This window comes from Hippocampus guttulatus, chromosome 16 (assembly GCF_054856545.1).
Source record: "Hippocampus guttulatus isolate MCC_2025c chromosome 16, RoL_Hgut_1.0, whole genome shotgun sequence".
Lineage (NCBI taxonomy): Eukaryota > Metazoa > Chordata > Actinopteri > Syngnathiformes > Syngnathidae > Hippocampus > Hippocampus guttulatus.
The window spans coordinates 2,521,852-2,547,006 of NC_141276.1; the positions used below are offsets into that span (position 1 = coordinate 2,521,852).

The following is a 25,155-nucleotide window of genomic DNA, read 5'->3' on the forward strand; positions in this document are numbered from 1 at the left end:
ATATCTGAAAGCACAATTGACCGTGTCAAAATGTTGACATTATCTGTGTCATTTACTTATCACATTTAATTTGTTTTATTTGCTCTCAAGCCGGCCTTGTCGTAGTGTTATTTCTTCACAAGCCACAATTGTAAATAGTATCCAACAATACCTTTTTATTGGGTAGCACGGTGTTGGAGTGCTCAGCATGTCAGGTTTAAGCTGTGCATGCAGGAAAGCGGAATGATGCAAGATTGAGGTCAGACTGTGATATGATCATCCAGAGGCTAATGATTAGTCCCTTTATGGCGCCTCACCATACAATTTGATGTATCAATTGGCAGCCCATTAGTAAATTAGGTGAATAAGTTACTGACTGACCAGTATGAAATCAAATTGTTCACCCGCCAATAAGAAATTATTTTGGGATGTTAAGCTCAGAAAATTACATGGATAATCATTATGAAGTCAGTGATCAATGTGTGTGAGGACATGTCACGTGCGCATGTCTAATTTCGCACCAAAAAGAGGTCAGACTTAATAGTATTGTGACACTATCTCTTATTTTCAACCACACGTTTACTCCTCGTGATTGATTGCTGATAAAACACAGAAGTGATTCATGTTTACCAAATACTTGCACAATCTAATGAGTTCCAGTTCAAGAGCCGTCAAAAAAAACTGTTTACAAAGTTTACAAAGCTCAGTTTTCTGTGAGACAGTTATTCATTGAACAACATGTTTACTATCGTGGTTAAGTCAAACTGCCCGGCATCACATGGAGAGCTGATTTTCTTATTTTGGCAACCTTATTTTGCTGTGTAAGATCCAGTCCTTGAGTGGATTTCCTACCACATCCCAAAACCACGCACTTTGGGTTAACTGAAGACTCGTTATGAATATGAGTGTGAATTACTGTGTCTATTTGTGCCTTGCGATTGGCTCTCTGCAATGCTGCCCTCTAGCGGAAAATATGCCTCTCTGGAAAAAAAGAAAAATAAAATGAGAGAAAAAACTTCAGTTCAAATCTAACGGGCTACAGTTTTCGGTTTTTCTCGTTTGCTTTTGTGTATTCCTCAGATCAGAACTGAATTTCTCTCTTATCCCATTTTTATATCAATTGATGGGTTTCCATCCTCCGATTTTTATTCGAATTTTCAAGAATTGCAAGAAGAAACCCTAAATGGAAATTCCAAAAAAGGCCTAAAATCCACAAAAAAAAAAGTTTATACACACTGGGGCAGGGGTCAGCGTATCTTCATTGTTACTGGGAATGTATGGGAACTTAGTGCTTCACATCCAGTCGATTAATTTCTTCCATGATATTATCTCATTTATCACAACCTGATTTTAATTTAAAATAAGTATTACTAGCATGTTGTGATTGACTGTGAAAAGAAAACACACACGTGATAGACAGACAGACAGTTAGACGAATATATAGATAGATAGTTTGTTCAGGTTATGTGACTAAAGGTCAGTATAGTTGACAAGCAAATGACTCCTAAACCCCCGCCCAGTTGGTGACGTCATCCACTGCCCCTCTAGGTTACGATTGACTTCGCTGTCCGCTGAGCTTCACACCGAAGGAAACCCGTTTCACAGGATGTTTTGGAAGGCGTGAAATTAGTATGAAGCTTTAAAGCACCGTGGGCGTGGAGGAAAGAAGAGAATATGCGGCCGTCTTCATTGTCATGAACAAAAAATATTTTTAAACCAGAGGTCGTGCATTGATTGATTGAGTGATTGATTGATTGATTGGTGCATTGGTTTTAATGACTGCAGATCCTTTTCTGATTCCTCCTATTGATGTTTGTTGTGCACATGTTCTCGAACTAGAGTGGACGTACAGCAGCTGGAATTAAACGAGGTAGAAAAAAAAGGAAGTCAATGGAGCAGGTCGACATCTCTGCTGATAGAAACGTCCTGTGCCTGTTTGACGTGGATGGTACTCTGACGGCACCAAGAGAGGTGAGCTGCTTATGGATCGATTATTGGTCACGACGAGATTTCGGTGTGCTGCTACTGCATAGTTGTGAATTTCGAGTGGGGGACATCTCTGCAAGCACATGGCATATAGACGATTATATTTTCGCACTATAAAGATGGCAATCGTCCAGATGCACCAAGTCCTCTAAAGGCACATAATTCTAGCTCTGTGGTTTTCTTTCTTGCAATGTAGCAATTACACATTCGATTAGGGTTTTATCTAATAACGTGTTGTGACTAGTGTTTACTGCAGCATAGCGACACGCTCTCTGCCTTTTTTTTTTCAGTGTCAAATCTGGGCTTGTTGAAGACAAAAATGATGATTCGATCGCACGAATGACTACAAGTGGCTATGCAAGTTAGCTGTACTTTCTGACCTAGTGGAAGAGCATTTAATTGTACATTACATGTCACTGAAAAAAACAAGATAGATGAACAAAACTATATTGTAAAAAAAAAAAAAACAATGATCACAGCACTAGATGAACACAAATATTGGGCAACACATCTTAATTTCACTCATTAACCAGTCACTGACTGACCGTCACCCGATCGAACATCTTTCATATATGTGTTTCTTCTGTCAATAGAGTCTATTTTAATGATACGCCGTGTGTCCATTCAGTCCAGTTTGGATAAGTTACTGCTTTTTGTCTTTGCACTGAGCAATTGGTCCTCTCTTTTAATTTGCAGAAAATTGACCCTGAGCTGGATGAGTTCTTCCAAGCGTTGAGAAGGAAAGTCAAGATTGGCATCGTCGGCGGATCCGACTATTCCAAGATCGCAGAACAGCTCGGGGAAGGAGATGACGGTGAGTCGAGTCTGTCTGTCCTTCGCTAGATACTACAAATAAGGAACCGGGATATGCTGTATCTTTCGGTGTACGCTATAGACAGCTAGCTATGACTTCAAACTTGGGGCATAGTTTGTGACATATAGACGGACTCAACCATAATATCAACGACCGCAATGGTAAAACTTTCCCTGTAATAGCACGTCTTCGTAATACCCAACAGTCTAGTTTTGAACACCGGACTTACTCTTGGTTTGTTAGTGGGAAAAATACATGACCAAAACACTTCTCAGTGTCTGTTACCTTTTTACTCCCCACGCCATGTCAATATTTGTTCTTCTGAGTCCCAAACTTGCTCAAGCAATCAGAGCAATTGAGTCAGCTGATCTACCTCCAAGCCACACTCTTGTTCGATATTTCCTTTTTACAATCTCGCGCTAAGTACACACGCATGAGCACGTCCATCCACATTTTTCAGTCCGTTTCCTCTCTTGCAGTCATCCACAAGTTTGACTATGTATTTGCTGAGAATGGCACAGTGCAGTATAAAGATGGCAAACTCCAGTCAAAACACGTAAGTAAATGACAGCGGTGGGAAGTGACTCTGTTCCAATACTTTGTTATTGTCATTACAGATAACGTATCCGTAATTATTTATTTTTCTGACTTTTGACTTTGGCTTTTCCGTTTTATTTGGAAAACAGATATCGGAAGTAGTGAAATTGTCCTATTTTTCATCTTCACAGGCAATCCAAAATCATATTGGGGAGGAGCTCTTGCAAGACCTCATCAACTTCTGTCTGAACTACATGGGGTTCATCAAACTTCCAAAGAAAAGGTCTCACGCAATTTCTGTGCCGTTTTACGTTTCTGTGGAAGGTTTTGAAAAAGAAAACGTCCTTTCGCTAAGAATGTCTTTCGATTTACAGAGGAACGTTCATTGAGTTCAGGAATGGAATGCTCAACATTTGCCCCATCGGTCGGAGCTGCAGCTACGAGGAACGAATCGAATTCTCTGAAATCGATAAGGTGAAATGCTGTTATTGGAATGTGATTTGAATATCAAGCTGCCATTTGAGACACTCGAATCAGCTCTGCGCTTTTTTTCAAGACGGTTAACTTGGCTGCACACGGATGGATCGCTCAAGCGGACAGAAGTTTAACCCCTCTGATTCTTGCTAAAATTGACACAAATTATATTAAGCGCCTATGACGTGTTTTCAGGAGATAAAATGATTGCAGTAGTCCGAGCGACATCAATTCCATTATGCCGCAACGAGGTTTTTCTTCACAGAGAGAAAAAATCAAGGAGAAATTTGTTGCTGCCCTGATGACAGAATTTGCTGGAAAGGGACTGCGGTTCACCAGAGGTGAGAGCGTCGCTGGAAATGTTCATTATTTCGAGAACGTGATCCGAGTTCTTCTAACAATAGATTTATGATTCTAGTACTTTCAAAAATCTTATAAATGTTAATATTAGTCTGATGGTACCCATGTGCAAGTCTATTCTCATTCAACCAGATCATTTTTATTCTTCGGGTACTGAATCAACCGCAAAGGGATTGTTCTGGTAATCTTAAAAATAGGATGCAGTGCAGTTGAACAACAACAACAAAAGAGCTTGACTACCCCGGTAAAGAGAGTTTACAAAATGTCGAACACATATGGGAGCTTGTTAAATTGCGCAAGTCTGCCGAACGTTGTGATGCCCCGAGCTACAGTCAGAACTCATCTTCACTTTCCCCAGTATTAATGGCTGGAGGCAAAAAGAATCAGCGTCAACTGCCAGAAATAGTAGCCCTGCCTTGAAGCAGGATGTGCAAACTTTAGTGGCACTTAAATGGGCTGCTAATAACATACACACGAGCCTACATGCCTTGTGTGTCTTTTACATCAATTTTTATCGGCAGTGCAAATATAATATTCTGACAATCAAAGGGGTGGGGGGGGGTAACGCAATAATGCTCGACATTTCTCATCTTAATGTAAAACAACAAACTGCTCCTCCATTTTATGACCATCATTTTACGCCTTGCTGCTATCACTCTATTTCCACCATTTTGTGCCAGCGCAACTCAACAGCTGCTGGGTCGTTCATGAACAAACCAGTTCAGTGATTCATCAATCACCCTTTATGATTATAATGACAAGTTACAAAATAATTGCTGAATTCTAATTGGGCCTGTCAAAAAGGGACAAAGTGAACCACATGTTTACCATTGCGGTGTTTACAACTGCACTGACTCAGCTGTGTTGTTTAGCTTGCGGACGCTTAATTGCACAAACTCCTTTTTCTTCCATTTTAGAAAGTTTCCTCAAGAAACTTTTTTGACGTGACGCGCTGGTGGACGGACTAACAATAGGCAGCCTAAGTTTGAGGCGACGAGGACGTGTGAGGTGTGTGCGGAAAGCAGCTTTCTGATTGGTCGATTGCCCAGCTGCTGCCTTTTGTCACTTGGCCGAGTGACCCGGCAAGGGGGGGGGAAGTATTTCGGTTCGAAGGGAGGCTTTGTGTCGCCTCATTTTAAAGGTCAACACAGTTCCTCGCGAGTGTAATTATAAAGTTATCTAATCAAGAACTGTTTTAATTAGGACTCTTTTTTTTCTGTTCTAAATATATATTCCCGCAAATCACCAAACTGGTTCTAAAACACTGTGGTTGTGTTTTGATGACACGTTGACTTGGTGAGGCAGTGTTTGCTCATCTGCCTACAAACTCACTGAACTGTGAGAACAAAACAGGTCTGTCCAGTCCACTGTTCGAAAAAATTAAGAGCCTCCATCAGTCACAGCTGTTGCGTTGACGGTCAAGGGACATTTGTTCCACAAAGCTGAACACAGCAAAGGCAGAGTGGCGTCAAGAGTGCATTTGACAGTGTGACGGGGTGTTAATGGTGTTGTTTTGGCACGTTTGTCCTCATAAAAAAATAAAACAGGATTTACGCTCATTCGTTCGGTATTGTCTCGTTGCTTTGGAAAAATCTTTGCTCACTGTTAAGAAAGCTGCCAATAAAATAGAACATCCTAAAAAAAACATGATTGATGATTATGCGGGTTTGTGAGAATACAGGATTGATGTTGCCTCCTGCTCTTAGGCGGCCTTATCAGCTTTGACGTGTTTCCTGAAGGCTGGGACAAGAGGTTATGTCTGGATCTGCTGGAGAGCGAAGGCCTGCACGACATCTACTTCTTTGGCAACGAGACGTCAGATGTATGTTTATTTGTTGAATTTCTATCTTCACGCCCTGTGTTTTCACCTTACACACAGACCACGCGGGCGGACACTCATTGGCCGAAGATCCGATCCAAGAGCTGGCTAAAATTCACATCATAGAGGAATTTGTTGAATGTCTTTCCAATTACATTTGTTTCTTGTTAATATTTTGTATAATTTGGGGGTACATTTTACCGCTTCAGAGGGTCAATATGTGACAACCAGCTCTCAGTAGGATGCAGTTTACACCGCTGCAAACTAAAGCCACAAAATTCGGAATTCTTCTGCAGTCTAAAATACAAAGCGCATGATTGGCAAATGTTGAATCTGTTGTTTGTTGAACTCATTTCACCTTTCATCCGTTAAGGATTTTAGGTGTGGCGTCCTGATGTATGCCCGGGAAGGTGTGTCCCTGAGAAGTAGTCGTGTTGTTGTTGTCGTCTGTGTGGTTGGCGAATACTGGAAAGGGATGGCATGACTTTGTTATGGCCAGATGATTTATTATGGCCAGATATTTCTGCGGTTCGAGACCGTTTGGCAGTCGCTTCACTTATCATGCTGTACAACAACAACACGGTTTTGTTGACTCCACACCTCCAATTTAAAACTGAAGAAGCGTTTTGGATTAAAGATGAAACGTTTCTACACGTAACAAGTCCAGTTGCTTTGATTCAACCTGTGTGCATTGACAAGGAAGAACCGGACTGACAAATTACTCCGGCGAACGGGCGGGGTGGCCATCGGGGAAATATGTTAATTTTGTAAGCTTATGTTAAATTATTAATTATTTTCATTTTCCATCAGACCATCGTGATGAATGCCAAGCCAGTGCCTACTACTCACCTGACAGACGCTAAAAGAATATAATGCTCAAATATAAAATGAAAATAATTAATAATTTAACATAAGCTTACAATTTTATCGAACGGCTGGTGTATTTCCGGACCAGTCCCGATTGCGGGCCTTTATTAAAAAACAAAAACGTGTTTAGCAGATGAATAAGCTATGAAATACCAATTAGCAGCAAAATATAACGCCATGTACCTGTATATGTTTCATTGTGTAGTGGAAATTCCGCATGAACAAAAATGAGCGTAATTCAATCTCCTCCCACTAGGGGGGACCAGAATACAGGCTCATCAATAATGGCAGGATGGTCTCGTGCGATACAAAGTAAAGGATTTGGCGGAATTTGGTATACCACTGGATCACATTAGATTGCGCAGGTGTACCTAATGTTGTGTTTACATCATTTGATTTTGAACAACTGACTTTTGTTTTCACTTTAACAACCACTTTGGTTTCCTCGTATTCCAATCGTTCTTTTCCTCATGCCTGTCTACCACGACACACGTCTTCCATTGTGATCCAGTTCATGTTTGGCCAAGACACACTTACGTTCAGTCTTGACACATTAGGGTCCAGGGGTGTCCAAACTTGGTCCTCAAGGGCCACTGTCCTGGTTGTTTTTCAGCTCTCCCAGAAGTAACACACCTGATTCAAATCATCAGGATGGTTCTAATGCTGCTTCAGAGCTGGCCGATGAGCTGATGATCTGAATCTGCTGTGTTGCAGCCTGGAGAGCTGGAAAACAGGCAGGACGGCGGCCCTCCGGGCCCGGAGCTGGGCACGCCTGCTTTAGGCAAACTTTATAACAATGGGTTGTGTTCCTGTATTTAATCCGAGCATTTGCAAACTATCCGCTGAGTACCTATGCCTTGAGTGGGGCTGAAGTTATACTGTATTCATCGGAGAGGTTCAAGGTCAGAGGTCAGGTCAAGAGTGGCTGATTCTCAACAAAACAGAAACTGCATCAGGCCGCACTAATCTTACCTGCTTGCCTTTTGTGTCTCTTTTCCTTAGGGAGGAAACGATTACGAAATCTTTAACGACCCGCGTACGATCGGCGTCACTGTCTACTCGCCGCAAGACACTGCCAGGCAGTGTCGGCGACTTTTCTTTGGTGATCCATCATGTGAATCCTGATATTATTTTACTAGCTCAAAGGACTCTGCTGAGTATTTGTTAGACTTGCTGAAAATCAACCAGCGGATCAGAACAGGTTGGTCTTGTTCTCCATATGTATGATCGGTGGGTAGGGGGGAAAAAAATGGAAAAATAGGACTAAAGATCCAAGACTCACAAAATATAACGGATAAAGGGTTACGTATTCTGTATAGAAGATGACTGGATGGAAGATTATGATAATGATACACAAGATAAACATTTTCTTCTTCTTAAGTGTTAAAAATAGCGAAGGATAACCCTATACAGGGTGTAAAAGACAATTAGTCTTTTCTCCCTCGCTGTGCAAAACATTCCTTCTAGCTACATATTAATTGATGTATCTGCTTTTATGTCACAGTGCAAACTTAACGAATGTGTCTATTTTAACCCTTTTAAGAAGCTACTGCATGCTATTAAGTCAGTCATCGTGTGTTGTTTCTTATTTTTATTGACCATGGTGTCAAAAAGTTGTTTGTGTCTTTTATGAATGACCAATCATGAAATTTGATTGAGTGTGTCTGCCTCATGCCCGTGCTAAACTGTCAACATATTCACCTTGAAAGTGATAACAGGGAGTGTGTGAACTGTAGCCTGCACTATAAGATTCGCAAAGCTGGTTATATTTATTATTTGATGACATACGTAACGAATTAATTGCTTTGACATCATTTCACTTTGCTTCTGAATGTCAACAACGGTTGTGTTTCTTGTCGGCGTTTTTGCGTGTGTGAAGCACATTGAGTTGCCTTGCGTATGAAATGTGTTCGACAAATAAAGCTGCCTTGCCTTCCCTCAATGTGTGACATGAAGAGGCCTATACATGCGTACACTTCGAGTCCCCCGCAGCCCTGTGCCCCAATTAAAAAAAAAAAAAACAACAAGACACACAAACTTGTAATCATGAAATGATTTCATCTAATTCCAAGGCTCAGGAAAGGCCACCACCAAAGGAAACAAAACTTTGAGGTGACGAATAATAATCCAAACCTGAAATTGACATTTCAGGCAGTGACACAGACAGAAATGCTAAGAGGTTGAAAACCGAACATAACCGCTCACAACCTGAAATTCTACAGGACAAACAACAGTTCTGTGACAATGACCAACTATAAAGTCATGTAGTCGACTATCATACAAACTAAGCATCCACAAAACGCACAGACACAGTATTTAATCAGTTCACAGCGCCATACACTGTATTGTTCGAAACACAACAGCAAAACGAGCGGAACCAGATCACTCTTGTATTAGAGGTTCACATTTTGGGAGAGTTTGGTGTTCCCATGATCAAAGATCAACAGTTAAATAATCAAAAACGAATAAACACGAGACAACAAAATATGTGATCTACATGTTCCACGTTGAGGGTCTGCTTCAGCCCTCCAGAAAGACTCCTGAACTCAACCATCCATTTAAAGCAAGCTACTTTGTCTTGTTCAAACGCTCAACTATTTCTTTCTCAAACATTCACATTGATTCATCCCCCCGCACCCCCCCACACTGTGCCATGAATTTGCCGTTTACCTTAAGTACCGGGAACAAGATTTAGGGAGGCATGTTTTCTACCTTAAGTGTCAGGAAAGGAAGTGGATTTGGAAAAGGTGAGCAATCAGGTTTGGCACCTTTTGTCCTCTGCCTCCGTTTGCAGGTCTCGTGCATCCAACGCCAGTAAAATGTTCGATAGCATCCGAGTTAAAGTGGAGGATCAGTCGCTAATGGATGGGTGAAACCGTCACGTAAAAAGGGAACACAGGATGCGCATCATGTACGTTTTCAGTCCCTCCATCTACGGTCCCTTGAAATCAAACCTAAGAGCTGATGATCTGCCCGGACCAGGTCTCGTGTTTCGTGCCTGGGTTGAGATGAATTATCTTCACCTCCACCGCCTGCAGCTTCAGGTTCTTGGGCGGGACTCTGCACACTTTGTACGTGACCTCATCACCCTCAACGGGAACATATTCCCCATCGATACTGAAACAGAGGACAAATGTACTGAGCCCGCCACGGTGTCACCAAATACACTCGGACATTGAGACGACGATAAACTCACCGGTAGGGTGTCAGATTTAATAGGCGAATATTAAATTTTGAATATGTGTGTTATTTTCTTATTTGACCCGAGCAAAGGACGGTGTTTGAAATGCCTCTCAGGGTGTTCAGGAACTTAGGATACACGCATGCCTACTAGTCAGGTTTCATTGCGTACGAGTAGGCCAAAAGTTTGATGTAAATTAAAAAAAAAAAAAAAACAATTCTCATAAGACTGTTGTTCTACTCGTGCACCCGAGTTGCTCCACCATTGTGCTGAATTGTCTTATTATCGATCGCACAGAGGATACTAGTACAGGTACATTGACTTTAAGCTGAATATTGAATCGATTTCTTCATCATCATATGATGATATCATATGCTTGATCGGGAGTTAACTAGTGCATGACGCAGTTGACACTAGTTTGTCCTAGTCGTGCAGCGTAATAGTTTATTAGAAAGATAGAATTGTGTACTAGTAGCATTGCTACTTGTGTGCTGAATTATCCTGCTCGTGAGAACGAAGCGTGTACTAGATATCGAGGATACCGAGAAAAAAAAAAAACCCTCCGACAGCTTTCTTTCCATGCCTTCAGAGAGTGTCAGCATATGTCGACTGCCACTCACTCTGAGATGTGAACAAAGATGTCTTCACCGCCATGGCTGGGCCGGATAAACCCGTGTCCCTGTGACCTTGAGAAGTTCTTACAAACACCCTTGAACACTGGACCTGAGTGAGCCCGGACGGTGCTGCATGCACACAAAGAGAGAGGAAGGGGGGGGGGGGGGGGGATTTCAAAAGTTACCAGGGAAGGTTAGCGATTCAAACGCTGAAAACGAAAGTAACTGAAATGCAGAAATGAAAAAGAAACTCGTGGATGTCAGTTAGCCAGAACTTCTTCATTGTGTCGCAAACGCAACGGATGGGGAGATGACTCAAAAAACAATATTCAACACCCAGCAAGTTGTGTGAAACGCGTCAGTTCAGGGATTTGTTGTTACTTATTTGCTAATAGACATCTTTTATGATTACTAACCCATTTCAAATATGTCAGTTGTAAGAAGCAGACTCAAGTCAAGTCAATCTAATCTGACCGGGGCCTTCACAAGCAGCAGTGTGGGTCGATAAAAACAATGAAACCTAATCTTAACTTAATTATCAATGGGAGTGTTTGACGCAAGCAAAATAAGACTAGCAAAACACATCTTTGATGATCTGCAAACATCAATTAATGCATTAAATAACCAACATCTATCAAAGAGGACCCACTGTTTTCTATTGTATACACCTTTTTTTTTTTTTTTGCACTGTATAAACAGAAAGTACTTTTTCACAGGAGTGACTTACGCCGAGTATGTGCGAGTCCGTTTGGTCGGCAGCGGGCTGGGGAGTTCCCTTGGTAGCGCCTGCTCCCCCCTTTCCTCCCAAACACGACTGCCCTCCCTCAGGAATGGGAAAGACACGGTGAGAGGGGCGTCGGGGGATCGGAGCGGGGTCGCCGAAGGTGACGTGAGGCTGGGGTCCGTCATGTCGAGTTTGGTCGGAGGAGAACGGGGATGATGCCGCTGCTGCCGCCGCCGCTGCTACGATTCAAGCTGCAGTCTGCGAGCGTGCCGCTAAACACAGCTGTCTTCGGTGAGGCCTGCTTCAGCGTGGGACACCGCCTCAGCAAGTTATCCAGGTCAGCACTGTCACTTCAAGTCGATCAGGAGGACGTGCTGTGAGGGAGATGGAGGCAGGATGAGAGTGCTGTCACACTGCTTTAGACATGTAGACGCGACGGTGCAGAGGAGAGCTGAGAGGAGCTTGTTTCTGTCAAATACTGGAGGGGAGGGGTGTCAAACTCTGATTGCAGACCAGATAGTAGTTATGGTTGAATTGACGGTGAATTATTATAAGAGCTTTTGCACACATTAATATATTTAATAATCATCATCCCTGGTAAGTATGAGGTATTAATTTTTATTTTCGGCATGTTATTAGATGAATATTGATTCTGAACTGCTCCAGCTGCTTCATTTTTTATAGAATTGTTGCGTTTTGGACCTGCAAAGTGATAGCAGCGATATTAATAGGTGCATTAAGTGGGGTACGTACCAAAGGCATGGCATTCCACAACAGTGAGTGGTTTCCGAAGTATAATTTATTGCAGCATGTTGATATTGTAATGCAACAACAATAAACACAAGTATATTAAAAAAAAAAAAAGCTTTCAAGCAGAATTTATGGAGTCTAGTTTAGTCTTTCAACAAAGCAACATTTTACATGATTTCTTCATAATTGATTTAAGAGGGATGATTCATTGCACTGCTCTGTGTGCGTCTCACGCCCACTCCTGTATGTGATGATCGCGGGTGACGTCAGAACAGCTGCAAGAGGCCACCGAGGAGTGACGTCAGCAACCCCGTCCCCAATTCCCAGATGACTATGCTATAGAAATCACATTATGTTTCTTTATTTGGGAGTAGCGACAATAATACAAAACAGGAGGGGGCAAACGGTGACACAATGACACTGGAGCGAGTCGGAAAGCTGATTAACAAGCCAATTTTGCTGCTGTGAATCGGGAATTTCTCCATTGCGAGACTAATAAAGGTTTTCTTATCTTATCTTAATGCATGGCAAACATGATACAAAATATTTGCTTTAATCTCGTTTCGAGCAGACTCTCGCAGTAAATTACGGATGGTATAAAGAGAGAATCTGATGACAAGCAATATAAGACTCTAAGCAGCCACACTAGGCAATCCCTACACGATATTTGAACGCTATTTTCACTTCCTGTCCAACGAGCCGTGCCCATCCAAAAACAAAGGCTCCCCCACTGACGACTGTCCCTCTGCTTTGCCTCTCCAACCACGATGCATTGTGAAGACGAAATGTTACTTACAGCAGCGGACCCACCGGCTGGTTGGACGGTCGGCTCACTGTGCCAATGTGTGCGTTGAGTGGATGCGTGGCATTATATAAGGGTCAAATTAAATAAATAAGTGGGAAAACCCGATGTGACGGCGGGCGTGCGCAGCTGGCGGTGGTTTCCGATGGCGTGATGCGAAAGTGCGCATGCGCAATGCGCTCTTCCACCTTGCGAGGGGATGTGATGTGTCGGAAAGTGCGCTCGTTGTGGCGGAAAACTTCACTCTTGAACATCTCTTCCGTGATGTAAGCGCACGGCGACGAGACGTATTAGTGAAGAAAATATGTAGTTATTAATCTGCATAATTAAGAGAGTTTAAATGGGATTATTAATTGCAGAAAGTGACGGGCTGTGCGTTCATCATCCTCTCCCTCGGTGGGGATTCATTTGGAAGAGACAAGCAATACTTTCCAAAAAGACATTAAACATTACAGAAAAGCATGCTTGTGGGTTTAATTAATCACCTCTGAGTTTATCTTCTTTTTGATTTAATCAATTAAACACGTCACTCGCATACAGTATTGCCTAAATTCATCACGATTAAGTCCCAGTTAGGCACACCAAACACCAAGCGACACGGCAGAAGTGGACCGCTCCAACAGCAAAAACTCCAACTTTTGTTGGAATCCAATGTGAAAGAGAGGAAAAAAATGAAATGATCCAATTTGGGGGTTTTTCTTAATATCACACCCACTCTTATTAGTATACTTACTTGACTTAATGAATGACTTAGTTTTCATTGATTAGTGCTGACCAATGTGAAATATAATAACTAAAGGAGGATACTTATGGATCATTTCGCATGGAAGATACCACAAAGATGAATTCATAATAAACATGATGCTTGCATGTCTTTCAGGTGGATTTTGCCCAAGATTTTCCTCAGTGCGATCCGTCACTGTGTTCTGTCACCAATGTTCAGTTTTAGTCTGCTAAATTTGCTCGTTTTGATCCAACCACAAGTCTCCCAGACCGATGATGATGATCATCCAAATAATCTCCTCTTCCTGCTAGTTGTTCCACCATGACAGCAGCCCCAGCCCTGGCTCACAAATGGTCCCCTAAGACAAGAAACAGTTGTCTGGTACACTATTCTAAATATTTTAACATACACTCATTAGCCACAACATTAGGTACAAAGGTTAAGGGCACATTCCAATGATTTCCAATATAAGGCGTCTATTAAAATGTTTGCCTTCATAAAGAATATAATGCTTACTTTTGACACTGGCAAAGAGGAATTAACTCAGCAAAGTGAAATGACTGTCAGTTTGTTGAATAGCAGATCTTACTATGAGAGTATATGGCGCATCTTTCTTCTCGCCGGTATCTTGTGCCGCCGGCAGAGCCGGCTGCTGGCCAGGTTCGGCTGCTGGCGTGTCAGTCGTCGGGCCCGTTGGTGACGTATCCACAAATACCTCATCCGCCACTCGAAAGCGGATCTCCTCTCCCTGGTCCATGTAGAGGTCGTGTGCGCCTTCATCTGTCTCATATTCCCAAAGCCAAACTTGCTCGGCTTCATCACTTGAGTTGTAGCTAAGGAAGACTACAACCTACGCTATAAACCAATTGTTTGAAAATATCACACACCCAAAGAAACTTAATTGTATGTAACATTTGAAAGGATACAATTTAGTGGGTTGTTGAAGAGACTCTGGTGGGATGAGAATGTCATCAAAGAAGCCCATGGTCACTGTGGAATGGAAACAGTTTGAAATGTCAGAGTTCTCAACGCATTTTTCAAATTACTTCAAATGGAGATGTTTATTTTAATAAGACAGAGTGGAAAAAAATGTGCAAAATAAATTCTAGCAAATTCATAAATGGGATTACCATGAACGCCCTCCTGACTGCAATACTTAATCTTGCCGACCAGTATCTCGTCCAGAAACGGGTGGAAAACAACATACCTGAAATGAACTGACCAAAAAAGGGAAGAAAAGGTAAAATCAATTAAAGGATTTTGTAACTTTTAAACAGACCATCTCATCTTATGTTCCAAGGCATAGAGGTTACATAAAACTGAATTCAAGATGTTTTCAAGGTTACTTACTGCGTTAAAATTGAAAACAGGGGGTAAAAAAACAGGATGACACATGACTTTTGCAATAAGATATTGTTTTGGTTGTTTAAAGGCGTGATTGAATTAGTAAATAAATAAATGGCAACCTTTTTATTCATTTTAGGCGAAAAGTAGTGAACAAGGAGGTAGTGGACAACGAGAAGCAGCAATAACAGCCCATCATACCCTTAGTGTGCGAGGCACCATCCCCTGGGAAAATGTAGGAATCTTCCAGTTTTGTGATGTCATACAAGCAGATGCAGAGGCCGACATTGTAGACCACCTGAGGTAAGAAGAGAGCGTTATCATTAAGCAGAAAAGGGATCACTTGGCATGATGCGGTACCTCAACCGAGCCCGTCCTAACTTACCTAACAATTGAACAACAGTACATCGCGCGCGCACAAGCCAAGTTTTAAGCACGTAGCGATGTAGACTCACTTTGTTAGCCAGCTTTTTGTTCAGCTCTTCGGAAACAGCCTCGTTGAGCTGTCTGTCAAAGTTCCACGGAGGGATCCTGACTGTGTCCACCATCTCCACTAACACAAACATGGTGCAAACTCGGAACACACGCAAACCCAAACACAAGGACGAGTGTGTGAGCTACATGTGATGGCTGAATAATATCTCGCTTTCTCACCTATCGAACACATCTAATGAAAGCATGCCGAAACAAACGTAAAGTTGTTGTTGATAGCGCAGGAAACATGTTGCCACCATGTGATTTATTTATACAGTAGTTAATTATTTTACGCCAGTTCTGGTAGGTTTACGACATGAAAACCTGACGTCACGACATTTAAAGATACAGTGGTGTTTTTCTTATGTCTGATGTCAAGCACTGATCATTGGCAATTATAGATTTATAATCTGTCCTTTTCAGATGTATTTTTTTTAAAACTTTGTTTCCTTATTAATGGCGTCGTAAGTAGGCCAACTTTAGAAATGCTTGCATGCACCATCAGGTGAATTTAGATCGATTACGTAAAAAAAAAAAAAGATCTTGGTTCACTAACCTTTGCTTTTTTTTTTTTTTTTTACAAGACTCCAAAAGCCAAATGAACTTGATTATTTTAATACATCAATCATTAGCATTGTATGCATACAAAATGAAAATGGCAAGAAAATCATACTCAATTATAAAATGGAGAGTTGTGGGAATAATAAAGTTGTTCTCATACAATTCATTTTGTGAAAACAGACCATTGAAGTATAAAAATGGGCAATTTGACCACACACCACCTTTTTTGATAAGTGACAGATGAAATTTTATTTATTTTTTCAACTGAAAGATTGCAACCCACGAACAATATTGAATCAGCTTGCTTCACAATATGAGAAATGTTAATGATTCTCAAAGATTTTAACATATGCTTGTACGGACTGATAACACAAGTGGAATAATTCATATTGTCAAAGATGTAACAAGTAATTTTTTTTGTATTCACAACTTTTGTGTAACTATAGATATCCTAATTATGATTAGGGACCATAAATGGATACAGCTCTCATCGGGACTAGCAACCCACAGTATATTTGACTTGAATAAATATTTATTTTGTTTTTTATGTACACACGTCCACACATAGTGCAGCAATGTAGCAAATCATTCACAACAAACTGTGACCTTTAAGCACATATATGGAGCGTTCATCACTATATTAAAAAGAAACAGTATTAATTCTGTAGAGTAGAACTGGAAGACAAAAATAAAAACAACCTCATGATTTCTGCACTGCACATATGGGATACAGCTAACTGAGAACATTATTGAAGGACTCGTCTGTGAATACTGAATTATCTCATGATCTATCAGGGCCAAAATAATCACACAAATCATAGATTTAGGATAAATAACTAATCTAAAAGTACCGAAGACACAAAGGGCCAGTGTAGAGGCATTTGGACACTATTGGACTACATTGTGTGTTAGGTAGTATAACAAAGCTCTATATAGGACCAACCTCCCTCCCACCCCCCAAAAAATACACATTAATTCATTCATTCAGTCATTCATTCGATGCCAATATATCATGCTACAGGTAAGGAAGGTAAGAAAGCATTAATTAATCTCACCTCTTCACTAACCCAAATTTTCCCCACTGCAGATTTCGCAACTGCACAAATACATAAAAAGGCAAGTTAATACTAAGAATAGTAGCAGCATGTAAATGGATTGCAGTAAGAAAGACGGTCGAGAAACATACAGATATTCCTGCGCACATCAGAGTAAAAGGCCTTGTACCGTGATTATTGGGGTGGGGTAGGTATTTCGTCTGCAAAATTGAAATCAACTAAGGCAGACGTCCAAGTCATTAATTACACCAGAAAAGATCAACAAACACATTTTTTGTGTTTTTTACAGAGAGGAGTGTGGGCTGAACAACCTTCTGCTTTGAAATTCAGTTTGGACGGATAATACAGAGATGTTATCCAACATCTAATATACAGTATTCTTCTCTCTCACTCATTTTCTCTCTCTCTCTCTGATATATGCGGCGCTTAAACGCAAACAGTGTGTGTGTGACTAAAATAAGGAGCACAACCAGTTTGTGTGCTACAACCCTAAAATATAATATTTGCTAAGCTTCTCACACTAAATTGGCTGGGCTTTTGCTGCGCTTGACTCTGAATTGTGCAATCCAATCGGTGGCTGTGTGCGCTTTTCATCTATCCAGCGACCTTGTGTGTGCAAATGTGTCCTTTCCAAAAAGGATTACCGTACAAGTGTGGTTATCATAAACGGTCTCTTCCTCCTCTCCGTTCACATTTTTCACCTTCATCATCCATGCTGAGGACCTTCGATGGCCACAATAAGCTTCACCTTCCTTCCCTCAACCAATTACTGGAGCTCCTTCATCCTGTTGAGGGCGGAGCCAGCTTTGAACCACTCAATCTGCGTCTCATTGAAAGTGTGGTTTAGGGAGATGGACTCTTGGCTGCCATCGCGATGTTTGACGACCGCCATCAGTGGCTGGAGGAGGAAACAGATCATTTAAAGACTCGTGGGTTAGTCTCACTCCAGTCAGGAATCACTCCAATGTGTTTAGCATTGTGGTTGTAATTTGCAGTGCTGTAAGATTGCACTGCAACGTAAACTACAATTTCCATGACAAACAATTGAGACCTCTCTGTGTATTTTTGGCAAGAATAACACAGTTTTTGTTACTTTTTAAGGGATGCAGGGCCTGGCTTACCTTGCCAGGGACAAATGATTTCAAGCCGGTGATTGAAATGTGGTCATCGGGGCGAATTTTGTCATAGTCACTTGCGTTGGCAAAGGTAAGTGGCAACAGACCCTGCTTCTTCAGGTTGGTCTCTGTAAAATAAATACAGTACATTTTGATGAGTTAAAAAAATAGACAAACATAACAATACAAAAAAAAGACATTCCCTCCTTCAATCTTAAAAAAAGAGAATGAAATAAAGATAAAGGACCTTAAAAAACAATATGTGGGAGTCTGTGGATGTTTTTAAAAGTTCCAAGGTGATCAGTACTGCGTATACGCTCACTACAGGTAAGATGCGTGTTCCAAGTTTACAGATTAAGTGGTGTAGAAAATGCATGGATGGAGGTTGGGTCAGGTTTTTGCTATCAAGGTATAGTCTTCAAATTTCCCTTAAAAACTTACCGTGGATTCGAGCAAAACTTTTGACAATGATCGCACGTCCGCCCAAGTGTCGAGGCTCCAGGGCTGCGTGCTCTCTGCTGGATCCTTCACCGTAGTTCTCATCTCCGATCACCACCCAGTTGACTCCATTGGCCTTAGTGAGACAGATGGAAAGGCTGCGGTCAAGTGTAGTTCGGTGACAAGAAACACCAAATCGCCAATCACCAAATTGATCAATCATCATTGATCTTTTTACCGCTCAGAGCACATTTTTTGGCATGTTAGGTTAAAACGTTCCATAAGTAATGACTTGAACAATATATGAAGCCCAGAAAATGGCAAACGTTAAGTATTGCATTATGGGGGGGAAAAAGTAACTATACAAGGTTAAAGAATATATTCTGAAGTGTCTGAAGTAAAACTATATGTTTAAATAAATAAATAAATAAATAAACAAAAATAATTATATGGTCTTTCTCAATTGCAGATTTTTAGTGAGAAGGGTCAAGAACCTATACCCCGTGATAAAGAGCGTATTTCAATCCAAGCCATCAAATGCCAACCTTGTAGTGGCGAGCGACATCCGGCACTCCATCATACTCTCCAGTAAGATGATTCTTAACTTTGTTGACTGCATCATTCTCTGTGTTAACAGCACCGATCAGCATATTGTTAGAGATGTTGTCGAGGTGACCACGGAATTTCAGCCAGGGACCGGCGGCACTGATGTGATCCGTAGTGCACTTTCCCTTCACCTAAAAGATTAAAATGAGAAGAATATCAAGAAACTGGAATGTCAGTAAAATCCTATATCGCGATTCATTGTGTCCCTGCTCCGTTGCAGATTTTTAAGTCACCTTTTTTTTTGGGGGGGGGGGGGGGTCATACAGTAAACAGAGAACTCTAAATTTAGAGTTATGTGCCTTTAGTGTAGTACCATGTTGTGCCACACCATGCCAGACAGCGCTGAGGTCAACAGCAAGAGATGCAGCATAAAAAGAGCAAGAAGAGGCAGACACGGTCTCCCGCTAAATTGCAGAAATATTGGTTGTTCCCAAAGAACATAGGGAACATGCGCCTGTGAGAATTGCTGTTTCTTCTCTTATGTGTTTCTGCTCCACGTGTGGTAAAGTACAGTAGCAATCGTTTGAAGACGGTAGCATTCATACTCATTTCTGTTAGCCTGTAACTAACGAGAGAGTATGTCAAGAAAGTCATATTTTGTGTGTATACAAGGCAGCTCACGAATCGTAAATAGTTTGAGAAAAGAGAGCCTTTCGTTTCACCTTTATTAGGACCTTCATGTCTTCCAGGTCTCTTCCGTGCCACTTGTCAAAGGGCTCCAATAGCTGCAGGCGGTTGCTGGAAGGGTTTACATCCACCTGGACACATCAAATATGAGACAGTGTTGTTTTCCATCTTTTCTTTCAAATACAGACGACAACCGATTGTATTTTAACAATGCTTGACAGTGTGTAGCGTACTACTGTGCTAACTGGTTTTTATTCACGTTGTCCCACTACTGAAAGCGAATTGAGTGAGCTGACCTTCACCGAGCTGCCCTCAGCTGGAGGATGCTGGTAGGTATCTTGGCCAGGGTCAAAGTCTCGGGAGGGGAGCTCATCACCACTGGGGGGTTCCAATTTAAATTTCTCTCCGTTAGGAGCGGTCAAGTAGTCCGTCTCTGGGTTGAAGTTCAGTGTCCCGGCGAGAGCCAAAGCAGTGACAATCTACAAAGGGTTACAGAAGAAGCACAGAAACAACACAAAGTCACAATGACCAAAACCGTGAGAGTTCATAATGCTTCATTTTGACACGTCAATTAACAATGTGAACGATACGTGAGTGACGGTAGTTTTCAAATAGATTAGTTTATGATTGGACTGCTTTCTGCAAATATGAGGGCCAGTGCACTGTATGTCAACACATCGGTGACTCTGGGATTGCACCCGCAGCAACGCTTACTTCGGGGGAAGTGACAAAAGCATGTGTAGCTGGATTAGCATCGTTGCGACCACTGAAATTCCTGTTGTAGGAAGTGACGATAGTGTTCTTCTCTCCTTTTTTCACATCCTTCCTGTTGACAGTGAATATGTAGGGCATGTTAAATGGACATGATTAACTCTGGTCATTGAACGAGAGCGTGCAACTCGTACCTGTCCCATTGGCCAATGCAAGGTCCACATGCATTGGCCAGTACAATCCCACCAATATCGCTCAGGATCTTGGCCTAGATAAAACAACATTAATTGGCAAGAGGTCCTTTCCAGTTTCCTCCATGCACACACACACACACACACACACACACACACACACACGCGCACACACACACACACACACACACACACACACACACACACACACACACACACACAGCTTATATGTCAATGACTATGCCAATTGATAAAATAATCATAGTACGAGGTTCTGACTCACATATCCGTCCCTCTCAATGGTGGCACGGATCTGCTCTGAACCAGGGGTGACTGTGAACTGGGCCTTGCACTTCATGCCTTTATCCAAGGCCTGCTTGGCAAGGGAGGCGGCTCTGCCCATGTCCTCGTAGCTTGAGTTTGTGCAGCTGCCAATCAGACCTGTAAGGTTTCGTGTCACAGCCCACATTAGAGAAACATGCCCAATCTAACGAGAGCCAATGTCAGAGGTATTCATTCAGAATAGGTTGATCATTAGTGTTGTTCTTTGCAGTGGCACGGAACACAAATTACACGGATGGCTGTTTTACAGCTTTTGATACAACTATTTCTCAGAATTGATGCTGTATAAATTCATCGTCATTACAATACGAGTTAGCTCGGTGATCAATTATGTTGTGTATTGGGTGCAAATTCCTCCAGCAGAGTTGAAAGAGAACTCTGAGCTTCCTGATTCAGCAGTAATGTGATCTCAGCAGGTCGATAACACAGCTGGTGGCAAAAAGCAAAGAAATACTTTGTCGAGTGAAATGGGATCATTTCACTCGACAAAGTATTCGACATTAAAACAATAAAGACTGACCGACTTTAACCTCGAGGGGCCAGCCGCTCTTCTGAGCAATGGCACCGATGTCAGACACGAGGTGGGCCAAGTCAGGGGTGAAAGGCCCATTGATGTGTGGCTTCAACTGTGACGAGAGTTAAACAATGAATAAAGACGAGGCAAGACAATCGTTACGTGGGTATGTTTGCAACTACACAAAGAAGCAGAATTTGTGTCCAACAATACAGAATGGACAGCGAGGCAGAACATGTGACAGGAGGAAGGACACATCGACGTGGTCAGTATGCGGGCTAGTATTTCTCCAACAACTGGTTGTATTTTTTATTTATTTTTGGTTCAGGAATTAACACTGAAAACTCATTGAAATCATTAAATATTTAAAACACTTGAAAAATATACTGCACCTCACTCAGGTTAATCTCAATGTTGTGGTCATATTCACAACCATTATCAGGAACCAAGTCATCTTTGAACTTATCCGCGACAGCGGCAATCTCTATGGAAGGAATAGAAAAGAATCGTGAATCACACTAATACGGACGGATGATCGAATACCGACTAAAGAGCACAAGACTGTCAAAATGACTGACCTCCCCGACCAGTTTTCTCGAGGTAAGTCTTCATGCGGTGGTTGAAGGGGAAAAGGGATGTGGTTGCGCCAATTTCAGCACCCATGTTGCAGATGGTGGCCATACCTGGTAAGAAAAAAGGATCACCTAAATCTAAGAGAAAAGCACTAAACTGCAACAATATTGTAAAAAGGTGGACCTACCCCGGCTTTCAGTTGATCTGACACATCCTCCCTACCTGTACAAGAAATCGAGTCAACTCCAGGCCCATGATACTCGACAATGGCTCCTGTGCCACCCTTAACAGTCAGTATTCCGGCCACTTTTAAGATGACATCCTTTGGAGACGTCCAGCCTGAGAGGGAGCCTGTTAGCTTCACTCCTATTACCTGTAAGCAAAACGGGACCGGGTCGAGAATACAAAAATGGAGACAAATACGCTCAAAACACGTCGAGCAAATCCAAGTTGTGTCCAAAATGATGGAAAGAACTCACTTTGGGACACTTGAGCTCCCAGGGGATTCCGGCCATGACATCCACAGCATCAGCTCCACCAACGCCGATACAGACACAACCCAGACCGCCACCATTAGGAGTATGTGAGTCGGTACCAACCAGCATCACCCCAGGATACGCGTAATTCTCCAAGATGATCTGCACAACGCAGGAGGCACACCCCATGCAAAAGCAAAAGTGGTCAACATTATGCCAACACTGCCTCAATTGGAGCCACGGAAACCTACGGTACTGTTAGATGAAAACTGCGACATTAATAGTACAATTGATCTTTTCTATAGCGTACCTGATGGATGATTCCCGAACCTGGCTTCCAGAAGCCTACTCCGTATTTGGCACCAGCGGTTGCCAGGAAATTATAAACTTCCTGGTTCATTTCCTGTGTCAGAAGTAAGTAGTGAAGTATTACCCGTGTAACTTGAAACTTGTCCCGAGGGTCACCCAGGTAACATTAACAACTACGGCGCAATTGTGCACAACAGAGACAAAGGTTTTGAGACCTGAGCATTACACTTACTGGATCTACTGGATTGGGGTTAGTGTTTGTGCTCACCTTAGCCCTCTGCAAGTCCTGAGCCCCTCCGATCTGCGCCTCAATCAGATGATCACAGTGAATGGTGGACGGCACTGCCACTTTGGGTAGACCGCTGCTGATGAACTGGAGCATTGCCATTTGAGCTGTAGCATCTTGCATCGCCACGCGGTCCGGACGCAAGCGCAGGTAAGTGCGACCACGCTCAATTTCCTGCCCTGACGGATCATCCAGATGACCGTACACAATCTTTTCAGAAAGAGTGAGAGGTCTGTTGAGTCTGAGGGAGGAGACGGAAATATTAGCAAGTTGCAGCAGTGAACCATATGTGCAGGAAGGGGCCACTGGGGAACTGACCTCTTTCGCACAATGTTGATGTTCTCATGCATCTGCTCATAGTTAATGCTGGAACCAGGCTCAAAGCGGCTCATAGCCACTTTGGCCTTGGCACTGAGGGCAGCAGACATATGCAGCCGCCTTGCACCGGCTACAAGGGCCAGCTGCACCAGGAAAAACAAAATCAGGTTCCAGGAACTAACATGACTGACTGTTGTGCAGTTTAAGAATAGACTACAGGTTTGAAATTACACAGTAACTCAATAAGAAAAAGCAAGGCAATAAAATGATGATAGAGTGAGAGCACAGACTGAAATCAAGTCATGGGTGTGGCCTATAAACCAGGGTTAGAGTCCAACATTTTTGTCACCAAAACTGATCACACTGAAGAAGCTGACAAAATGACAGTTTCCATTAAATGGCTTGATTACTGACGGGGGTTTTTTTTTTTTAATATCTAGTATAGAAAAAACAAATACTGTTAACTCTTCAAGAATTCTGTTTACTCTAAACTGTATTTGTCTGAAAACTCAAGCATAATGTCACAATGGACACTTGTGAATGTATGACCTACAGCAAACATTTAATTTAAAAAATCTCTCACGTGACACCATGGCAACCAATATAACAGATGCAAGTAAGGGCAGAAAAGAGTTGCAGCAGCAATCCCATCAATACTTGTTTAGATTGTTTAACCTTGCTGTCACCTTGTAAAACTCAAATCGGATTACAGGTGAATGAAAATTTGTTTTTATCTAATTTGACAACGTATAAGATATAACATGGTTTACTATTAGTTCAAATTAAACCGGACACGGTGTATACACGGTTACATGCGTCACACCTTCGAGTCATCCAGGGACACTGTGACCTGGCTAGCAACAACACAGTGCGCACTCTAATATGCATTTTATCCACAACCAACAAATAGTAAACGGTCGTTAGTGGACACCACACCAGAAATGCACCTGTTCTCATATGTATTGTATTTAGAATGAGAATTCACATCTGTGATAAGATAAAAAATTAAGTTTCCTACCCTCAACCGAGTGACGGTGAAACAGTAGGACGCCATTTTGTTTCATAAGTAAGAGTGTCGCACTGATATGGCGTCATATATTCCAACCTGTTTACATCCGTTCACTATTACAATCAGGTATCTGACGCCTAAAGTTTGGTATAGTTTTTTATGCGATTTTTGTTTTATCCATATCCAATCATCTACTACATCCTTGAATGACTGCTCCCAATTTAATGTTTTCAATGTCTCTTACTTTTTATTTGACCCCTGGCATTTTTTATTTGTGTCTATTTACTATTATTGTTAATTTTCAAACATTATTATCTCCTGTGTGACAACTGACTGTTATAGAATTGCTAAAAAAAGTACACAACACAGTGTACATATCTTGTATCATAGGTTCACGTGATCACTTATATGCTTTGTGCGAAATGAATCGTAAAAATAAGCAATATCCTTTTCACACAATAAAATATTATTATTGTTTTACAAATTGTGCATTGTAGATTGCTAGAATTTGTTTAGATACATATGTAAAAATCCTCACTGTGTCATGATAATACAGGACACGATCCTTCAGGATA

The 25,155-nt window shown here is 41.8% G+C and overlaps 4 protein-coding genes across 6 annotated transcripts; 1 reads left to right on the plus strand and 3 right to left on the minus strand.

The window, feature by feature from the left end:
• The first annotated feature begins 1,520 nt into the window (after positions 1–1,520).
• pmm1 (phosphomannomutase 1) lies at positions 1,521–8,778 on the plus strand. 2 transcript variants are annotated; one of them, XM_086132059.1, is made up of 9 exons: positions 1,521–1,950; positions 2,256–2,322; positions 2,662–2,779; positions 3,259–3,335; positions 3,508–3,599; positions 3,691–3,790; positions 4,056–4,131; positions 5,857–5,972; positions 7,839–8,778. In XM_086132059.1, exons 2-9 carry the CDS (start codon positions 2,305–2,307, stop codon positions 7,959–7,961), a joined length of 720 nt encoding a protein of 239 aa, XP_085988185.1. In that variant the 5' UTR covers positions 1,521–1,950; positions 2,256–2,304; the 3' UTR covers positions 7,962–8,778. The 2 variants fall into 2 exon arrangements, with proteins under 2 accessions (XP_085988185.1, XP_085988184.1); XM_086132058.1 differs by lacking the exon at positions 2,256–2,322 and having other exon boundaries at positions 1,523–1,701; positions 1,819–1,950.
• A 96-nt stretch (positions 8,779–8,874) lies between these two features.
• Positions 8,875–13,212, minus strand: csdc2b (cold shock domain containing C2, RNA binding b). The gene is made up of 4 exons (XM_086132062.1): positions 12,902–13,212; positions 11,359–11,729; positions 10,638–10,760; positions 8,875–9,953 (listed from the first exon to the last, which is right to left on the minus strand). Exons 2-4 carry the CDS (start codon positions 11,538–11,540, stop codon positions 9,791–9,793), a joined length of 468 nt encoding a protein of 155 aa, XP_085988188.1. The 5' UTR covers positions 11,541–11,729; positions 12,902–13,212; the 3' UTR covers positions 8,875–9,790.
• Positions 13,213–13,356: 144 nt separating this feature from the next.
• polr3h (polymerase (RNA) III (DNA directed) polypeptide H) lies at positions 13,357–15,736 on the minus strand. 2 transcript variants are annotated; one of them, XM_086132061.1, is made up of 7 exons: positions 15,630–15,736; positions 15,431–15,528; positions 15,177–15,273; positions 14,762–14,848; positions 14,558–14,621; positions 14,221–14,452; positions 13,357–13,989 (listed from the first exon to the last, which is right to left on the minus strand). In XM_086132061.1, exons 1-7 carry the CDS (start codon positions 15,640–15,642, stop codon positions 13,939–13,941), a joined length of 642 nt encoding a protein of 213 aa, XP_085988187.1. In that variant the 5' UTR covers positions 15,643–15,736; the 3' UTR covers positions 13,357–13,938. The 2 variants fall into 2 exon arrangements, with proteins under 2 accessions (XP_085988187.1, XP_085988186.1); XM_086132060.1 differs by having other exon boundaries at positions 15,431–15,549; positions 15,630–15,731.
• Positions 15,737–16,048: 312 nt separating this feature from the next.
• On the minus strand, positions 16,049–24,664 carry LOC147192439 (aconitate hydratase, mitochondrial-like). Its single transcript, XM_086132057.1, has 18 exons — positions 24,590–24,664; positions 23,572–23,714; positions 23,236–23,494; positions 22,969–23,061; positions 22,662–22,820; positions 22,405–22,555; positions 22,188–22,292; positions 22,002–22,093; positions 21,616–21,721; positions 21,037–21,194; positions 20,757–20,830; positions 20,566–20,677; positions 20,148–20,330; positions 19,887–19,982; positions 19,164–19,355; positions 18,622–18,754; positions 18,187–18,308; positions 16,049–17,963 (listed from the first exon to the last, which is right to left on the minus strand). Exons 1-18 carry the CDS (start codon positions 24,623–24,625, stop codon positions 17,832–17,834), a joined length of 2,346 nt encoding a protein of 781 aa, XP_085988183.1. The 5' UTR covers positions 24,626–24,664; the 3' UTR covers positions 16,049–17,831.
• Between the last annotated feature and the right edge of the window lie 491 nt (positions 24,665–25,155).

Coding starts and splice junctions, on each gene's coding strand:
- pmm1 (XM_086132058.1), top strand. CDS start 1,870: ATGGAGCAGGTCGACATCTCTGCTGATAGAAACGTCCTGTGCCTGTTT. Junction 1,951..2,661: donor CTCTGACGGCACCAAGAGAG/GTGAGCTGCTTA, acceptor TTTAATTTGCAG/AAAATTGACCCTGAGCTGGA. Junction 5,973..7,838: donor TTGGCAACGAGACGTCAGAT/GTATGTTTATTT, acceptor TCTTTTCCTTAG/GGAGGAAACGATTACGAAAT.
- csdc2b (XM_086132062.1), bottom strand. CDS start 11,540: ATGACGGACCCCAGCCTCACGTCACCTTCGGCGACCCCGCTCCGATCC. Junction 10,761..11,358: donor CGGACTCGCACATACTCGGC/GTAAGTCACTCC, acceptor GTGTGCATGCAG/CACCGTCCGGGCTCACTCAG. Junction 9,954..10,637: donor ATCTTTGTTCACATCTCAGA/GTGAGTGGCAGT, acceptor CCTCTGTTTCAG/TATCGATGGGGAATATGTTC.
- polr3h (XM_086132060.1), bottom strand. Junction 14,622..14,761: donor CAGTCAGGAGGGCGTTCATG/GTAATCCCATTT, acceptor TCCATTCCACAG/TGACCATGGGCTTCTTTGAT. Junction 13,990..14,220: donor ATGCGCCATATACTCTCATA/GTAAGATCTGCT, acceptor TTCTTGTCTTAG/GGGACCATTTGTGAGCCAGG.
- LOC147192439 (XM_086132057.1), bottom strand. CDS start 24,625: ATGGCGTCCTACTGTTTCACCGTCACTCGGTTGAGG. Junction 23,495..23,571: donor ATCAACATTGTGCGAAAGAG/GTCAGTTCCCCA, acceptor CTCCTCCCTCAG/ACTCAACAGACCTCTCACTC. Junction 17,964..18,186: donor AATCATTTGTCCCTGGCAAG/GTAAGCCAGGCC, acceptor TTCCTCCTCCAG/CCACTGATGGCGGTCGTCAA.